We start from the raw sequence: 7,500 nt of genomic DNA, 5'->3' as shown, positions 1-7,500 counted from the left end.
GGTTTACCATTGCCTCCTCCCACGCAGTAAGAGATGATGCCTTTCAGCATCTTTCTATATTGCTGCTGCTCGATAGGGTACATGAGACCAATCAGGGGCCTCATTTGTGTGAACTGGCCATATTTGTCAGGGCAATCCCTACCCTCTGGAATCTGTGCCTGGTAAATCACTGTCTATACTTTGTCCTTATTTTTGCTTGTTCAGGGTTTTTCCCCCCTTCACGTGAGTTGCTAGAGGTGTTCTCCTTCAGGATTCAGCTCTCCCCTCAGTCTTTCTAGAAATTATCTCTCCAAATGTGTAGATAGATGCATCATGTCTCTGGTTCACCTGCATGTAAACGGATGCACAACACTAAGGCACTAAGCAGCATATATCAGGTAGCATCCAGTCTTCAGCAATATGTAATAGTTGGCTGCGGGGGGGGGGGGGTGAGGTGGTCTTGTGAAACTATTCTTAGTACAATATGAGAATTGATTGTTTCAAATATATCTGTATTCTCATCAAAGCTTGGCTAGTCTGCATTGATAGTCTCTGCATACACTTCATTATCTGCTTTCCATTTGTAGCCTGCTTGTATGCTATACCTCCTAGGTTGCTTGTCCACACCCTGCTACCAGTTCATAGACCTGACCTTATTTTCCTTGGAGAAATTTTAGATAATATGCTATTTAAAACCAGTTAATCTGTTAGTTAATCTACTGATTAACTGTTGTTATTACTTAACATATATTTTGTACTAACTGTACCAGGCACCTATGATGATCTGTTACCAGTATTTTATTGCATTGCCATATGAAAGAGGTCCACAATGTCCCTAAAGCTCTCTCTTAAGGGAAGAGATGACTGGCTTTTTTAGCAGCTGCCTGCTAGGCAAAGGTAAGCTAAAACATTATGCCCCCGCCACCACCATCCAGTGCAATGCCTTAATAGGGTACTTACTGTATTGACTTGATCCAAGTCTAGGTTTTTTGATATTAGATATTGGGAGGTTGTCTTAAATTCTGAGTCCTGTTCCTTTTGAGTAAATGCAGGTATAACCCGTACTTAACCTCTACTTTTAAAAGAGGTCATCTTAAATTTAGAGTTGTCTTCAGTTCGGGTAAATATGGTAGGTGATGCGTATATAGTTCAAGCTTACAGAAAAGTTTGCTGCATAGGTTTGCTGTTGTTTTCACTCAGCTTTTCCTTTTTTGAGCCTACTTTCCAGTAGGCTTATGAGATCCGTCTGAGTGTCCCATCCAAGTGTGTGCCCCCCCGTCAACTTCACGTTGCCTGGACCAACATAAACCAAATAGGGTACAGTTGTAGGGACACATAAGGACACCTCAATGGCATAGTTTGTGATGATGTCATCCACCCCAGTTCAAGATGGTGTACACGTGAATGTTTGAGCCACAAGTGGGCTAACTTGTGGACTGCCTAACCAATTTGAACCAAATTTGGTACAGTTGTAGTGAGTGATACACTGGGACACTTCAACGGCATGGTTTGTTATGATGCCATCCACCCCAGTTAGAGATGGCGGGTTTGTGAACATTTGAGGTACATTTGGGCTAATTTGTGATTTGCATAACTGATTTGAACCAAATTTGCTTCAGGTGTAGGGATACATAAAGACCCCTCAAACACATAGTTTGTGATGGTGTCATCCATCCCAATTCAAGATGGCGGATGCATGAACATTTGAGGCACAAATAGGCTAAATTGTGAACTGATTTGGACCAAATTTAGTTGTAGGGATAGTGAAAGGAAAGTAGGCAGATTAATTCTTACTAGAACAACGTTAAAAACTAAGGAAAAACTAAAACATCCATCTCTCTATCTGACTACTTAATTCTCTAAGCTGGACAGAGGCATGGAGATTCGTGGCGGAAATTACATTCATGGTGGAACTCTCGCAGGAGTTCTGCACATGCACGAGGAAGCCTTGCAGGCGAAGCCTCGCTGCCCTGAGGAGATGGCTGGACGGCCAGCGGGCAGAGGCGTAACTAGGGAAAACGGCGCCCGGGGCAAGCACTGAAATGGCGCCCCCCCACCACGCCCCCCCCACCGCACCCCCAACATACTACATTATACTTAGGTTTTTCCTCACAAGCGCCCGCTGCCGCCGCCAAGCCAGGCCACTGACTGGCCACCAGGTGCCAGCAAAGCAATGTGGGGTGGGGCGCAGGCGGCGCGGAAGGGACCGCTCGTGGGGAAGGGGGCACCGACGCGCTCCCTTGACTGCTGCAGCGCTGCTGCACTGAGCAGGAAACATTTGTATTAACAGAAAATTTTAAAAAAAATTTAAAAATTTGGTCATGGCGGCGCCCCCCCACGTGACCAGAAAAGATGGCGACCGGGGCACATGCCCCCCTGCCCCCCCTATAGTTACGCCTCTGCCAGCGGGCAAAGCCGCGCCAGACTGAGGAGCAGCCCAACTGGCAGGCGAAGCCCCACCGGCCTGAGGAGGAAACCAAGGCCAGCTGGCAGAGACCGAGGCTGGCCAGCCAGTGGAGACTGAGGCCGGCCAGTGGGCAAAGCCCCACCGGGCTGAGGAGGAGCCCGGTCAAAGGAGGAGGACAGCCGGCAGACTAAGGTCGCCGGGAGGAGGAAGCAGGAGGTGGCAGCGGGATGGCCTTGCCCTGGAGAAAAGGCAAACAGCGGCGGGTGGGGAGGAGAACCCAAGGCTGGAGGGGGGAAGAGAATGGGGCAGAAGGCTTGGGGGGAGAGCAGTCTGAGGCTGGGACGAGAACAAACTAGGGCTGGGGGGAGAGCCAAAGGGGGCAAACTAAGGGCACAGATGCTCTATGGGGGGGCACAGCTGGCCCCAACTAGCACACAGATGCTCTGTGCAGGGTCAGCTAGTGTTCATTATTACTTCTGGAGCTGTGCCCCAAATTTCTGTGTTTACACAAATTTGCACAAGTGGTGTATGTGAGCTTAAGAATAGTATCCTTTGTTTTGAAATTGTTTTCATAAATTATGTGTGTTAAGAAGAGGACTCTAAAAGTGTTTTCAAAATTATGTGTGTTAAGAAGAGGACTTTAAATGTCTTTTCATCTATCTGTATTGTCTAAGATTACTTGCAGCATAGCTTTACACATTTGTTTTTATACCTTCAGAAACAGTCTGAGTTCTTTATCCATTTGTTGTTGTAGTATTATGACACTTCATAGAATGATTGATTGCAAAGTGTTGAGAGCCATACCATGTGATCCTCTATTTTTATACTAGCCAACAGTCAAACTATCTTGCAGTAATTTGCAAGACTTGTGAAATATAAACGTTTGAGTCTGATAAAATCTGATGTGTCTAGAATTAGAGTGCAATAGTTCTGGGGGCTTAAAATAACAGATCGCCACTGAAACAGGAATTTAGATGCTTGACCTGCCTTATTAACCGAGTTACAGATCTGGGTATCTACACTGTAAATATCCCCAATAGAAAGGTGGAATTTGATGCACACGTAATTTGGTATACGCTGAATACTAGAAAAGTGTGGAAGTGCCAAATTAAAGGGGCAGCTTTCTTATGTTTTTGGAAACTATAAAATCATAAGGGGTACTGGAACAAGATCTATCCTACAGGTCATTATTTTAAATTATATTAAAAATTGTTGGCTAAACTAAATTTTATTCTCAACACTAATGCCCCAAATGGCACCCATGCATCCTTCTCCTCTGTAATGTATAGTGCAGCTTACTTTGTGTCATGACATCCTGTTCCTGTTTCATATCATTGGCACCTGATAGCAGGGAACAGGAAATTATGGAATGTCACAACACAAAGTAAGTTGTGCTATATCAACATTTATTTATTTTTGTATTTACATTGATATCCTACTCTTCTTCCATGGAGCCCAGAGCAGTACCCATTGCTATGTTTATCTTCACAACAATCCTTTGAGGTGGATTAGCCTGAGAGATAAGTGACTGGCCCAGAGTCACACAGTGAGTTTCATGGCTGAATGGAGATTTTAACTTGTGTACCAAGTCCTAGTCCAACATTCAAACCACTACACCACTCTGGAAGTGACTTGTGCCCAAGGAGTCAACCAACAACCAGTTTAGAGAGTTTTTTTCATTGAGCTGAAATGGAACCTAAAATCTCTTGGTTACCTTGATCCTGAGCTGGAATTATACCACTTAGCACAAGAAATAATGGGTTCAGTAATCCAGATTTAAATTTTATGGTTAATGCATTATTTTCCTGTTAAGCCTGTTAAATATTTAAAAACAATTCAAAGATGGTCTGAAAAATAATTGTTTTCCTCAAGTTAAATAGTTTTCATTTTATTCATTATATTGGGTTACATTTCAAAGAAGAGTTTGATATTATTCTGCATGAAATGTATCTAAACAGCTTCGAAGTAATTGAACCAGTTGCCCTAACACTCTTGAAAACTAGTAGGTGAACTAGAACTGAACCAGACAGTTTAAAAAAAAAATACTGTTGAACTGGAATTGGACTCTGATCTGTAATGTTTTACCTCCTTGGTTTGACCTCATGGGGAATTTTTTTATTTTTATTTATTACAATAAATAATATTTAACATATTTAATTATTATTATTATTTAACATATTTAACCCTGCTAACTTGGCAAAGAGGCACCTTTTAACGTGGTGATTCTCTTTATTTAGCAAGGGGAGTGTGATTGGCCCTATTCACCCCCAGCACAGTACCTCCAGTGACTGTTGCTGGTGTCTATTTTATGTTTCTTTTTAGATTGTAAACCCTTTGGGGACAGGGATCCAACTTATTTATTTGTTATTTCTCTGTGTAAACTGCTCTGAGACATTTTTGGAAGGGCAGTACAGAAATTGAATAAATATATACAAAATACAAATATGTTTATACCTCCCAAAACTCACATCTCTGGTAGTTTCTCATGTCTCTGGGCGGTTTCTTGATGGTTGCCCAAATGACCGTGGTCCTGACAGTGAAACCCTGACCAACAAAGCACTTGCTGAAGGTTGTTGTGTTAACACAAAGCTACTGTGCTACCCCTAACATGCTCCACTTGCACAACAGTTGCAACATGCCTTATTTTTTTTAAAGGGAATTTTTGCACAAGAGCGCAATTCCGTAAATCTTGCCTTTTGTAGTGCAATTATGCAATCTTCTTGTCGTAGCGCAACTTTGCTCATTATGCAATCGCTTAGTCAGGATGTCAACCAATGGCAAAATCAGAATGAAACAAGGATAAATAATTTCTAGAGGAGTGGTGAAGAAAAGTCTAATATGTCATGTTAATTAATATGCAGTATCACAGCACTTAAATGAGCCTGAGTAGTGTAAAAACCTGCCAGTCTGGTATTAGAAAACTAGGAACAATTTATTATATATTGGAAGAAAAATAAATCAGAGGAAGCTGTATGATCAAAATTAACTATTGTTGCTATAATATAATTCATTGGCTTTGCAATATAAATTTTAAGTTACTTTTGTTAAAGTATTATATATCATTCTATTTTATATCTATATTATTATATTGATTAATGAATATTTTTTAAAATTTATTTTTATTTATTGTTGCATTTCTATACCGCCTTTCGTTAAAAGACAACCCCAAGGCGGTTTACAAAAGTTAAAAACATACAATAAAAAGACAATAAAAACATCAAGCTAAAAAATATAAAAACATAAAAAAGACATAAAAACAATACAAGTAATACATAAAAACAATACAAGTAAAACAATACAAGTATTTTAAAACAGAGAGAGAGATCTGAAAAGAAAACCTCACTGCCATCCTTTTAACTGGATGATTGAGGTGATTTCCCTGAGTCCCTTGCTCCCTCAGCCCAACCATCAATGAGGTAGGCTTGGGGCGTGGTGGAGGCGGCACGTGATTTCTTTTAAAAGTGCCACTCTTTGACCTGTTGGGCACCCAGTAGCAACCGATGTGAACTAGCAGAGGGTCTTCCAGCATTCTGCAGGGATGCTCTCCCATCTTGACCACTCTGCTAGCCTCCGTGCAGGCTTCACAGAGGCTGCTGCTCAGTGTTGAAGAGCAGCACTGTTGGGAAAAAGCATGTGCTGCCTCCACCACCCCCCGCCTGCCTCACTGGCTGCTGGCCTGGTGGGTAGTTGGGGGAGAGTGACAGTGGGCTCTGGGCAGGAGTAGCAGCTCCTGCGCCTCTTGCCCCTACTGCTGCTGCCCAGGTTCCACTGAGGAGCCTTGCCCCCAGCATGAGGAAGAGGAGGGCAGTCAGGCGCACAGGGCAGCCATTGCACCTCCCTCACCCTTGCGCCAGGCTCTAACTGGCTCAGGCCAGCCTCCTAATGTGGAGACCTGTGCCAGTCAGCAGCATGGCCCCCTGGAGCAGCCTCCTTTCATCCACTCCCCCAGCCGGGGCCCTGCGCACACCTCAACCCCTCCATTTGTCCAAGGCGCCACACTCCACAGAGCCAGAGATGGCCCTGCAAAACATGTTTACCCACTTTCTTTTGAAACTCGGGCATGAAGTCTGTTTTGCTATGGTGGTTAGCATAAAACCAGCCTTGATTGAGAAAGTGGACATTGTCAGTTTGCAGCAACTCTGCATGGACTTCACATGATTTGAAAACACAAGTGACAGCCAGGAATGTATCCATTTGCACCAAATACAAACTGCTATTTACTAGTGCTATATAAAACCATCAACTTTGTTACAATATTATTATTATTATTATTATTATTATTATTATTATTATTATTGACAGCTGTCTGCTGCCTTGTGAACCATTTGGTCAAAAGAAAGAGTATAAATCCTATAAATAAAATAAATGTATGATTTTTTCCAAAAAGACATATTATATCCATATAATATGAATGAGAACTTCAATATATTTGTTGATTGATTGATTACATTTCTGTACCGCCCCATCCAAAGGCTTTTTTGGTGGCGCATGACAGATAAAATACTACAACAAACAGCATTTACTTTGCCATCTTTGCTTCTTTAGGTGCCTGTGTCAGTGGCCATGATGACTCCCCAGGTGATTACCCCTCAACAAATGCAGCAGATTCTCCAACAGCAAGTTTTGTCTCCACAACAACTTCAAGCACTTCTCCAACAGCAGCAAGCAGTTATGTTACAGCAGGTAATGTTGGGTGTCTGTCAGCATAGCTCAGGCATATTCTGAAGTATTAACAGTGCTGTACGAGCCTCATGTAGTCAGTAATATATTGGAGGGGTTTGTACATGCGTGCATGCAAAGAGAGGATGTAAATATATTCAGCCTCTTAACCTGTGGTTGGAAAAAGCATGTTGGTTTTTCAACTTTAAATTCTCCATATAAAATAACAATGGCAATACAGGTGCAGTATGAATAGAGAACAAACCAATATTTAAATTTTCAGGCGCTCAGGCACATTTTGAGTTGTGTCATGTCGAAAAAAGTGTAAATAGACTTGCAGATAATTGTTGCTTTAAAATTCATAACACTTTAGTGCTCCCTTTAGTCATATAAGTGGAAGGCAGTTAAGAATTGAACTTGCCAGCTTTTTTTTTTTTTTTTATCAACGGGAAAAG

At 42.1% G+C, this 7,500-nt stretch overlaps 1 protein-coding gene across 22 annotated transcripts in view; it reads left to right on the top strand.

Moving 5' to 3' along the window:
- The window catches only part of FOXP2 (forkhead box P2), a 727,796-nt gene that overhangs the window by 624,206 nt on the left and 96,090 nt on the right, over window positions 1-7,500 (top strand). For all 22 annotated transcript variants that reach the window (XM_053252207.1, XM_053252200.1, XM_053252222.1 and 19 more), the window contains one exon: window positions 6,932-7,069. In XM_053252207.1, coding sequence (XP_053108182.1) covers window positions 6,932-7,069 — 138 coding nt within the window. The remainder of the gene's footprint in view (window positions 1-6,931; window positions 7,070-7,500) is intronic.

This window comes from Hemicordylus capensis, chromosome 5, assembly GCF_027244095.1.
Source record: "Hemicordylus capensis ecotype Gifberg chromosome 5, rHemCap1.1.pri, whole genome shotgun sequence".
Lineage (NCBI taxonomy): Eukaryota > Metazoa > Chordata > Lepidosauria > Squamata > Cordylidae > Hemicordylus > Hemicordylus capensis.
Note: the sequence above shows the minus strand (reverse complement) of the source record. Positions and strands in the feature narration are given on the sequence as shown.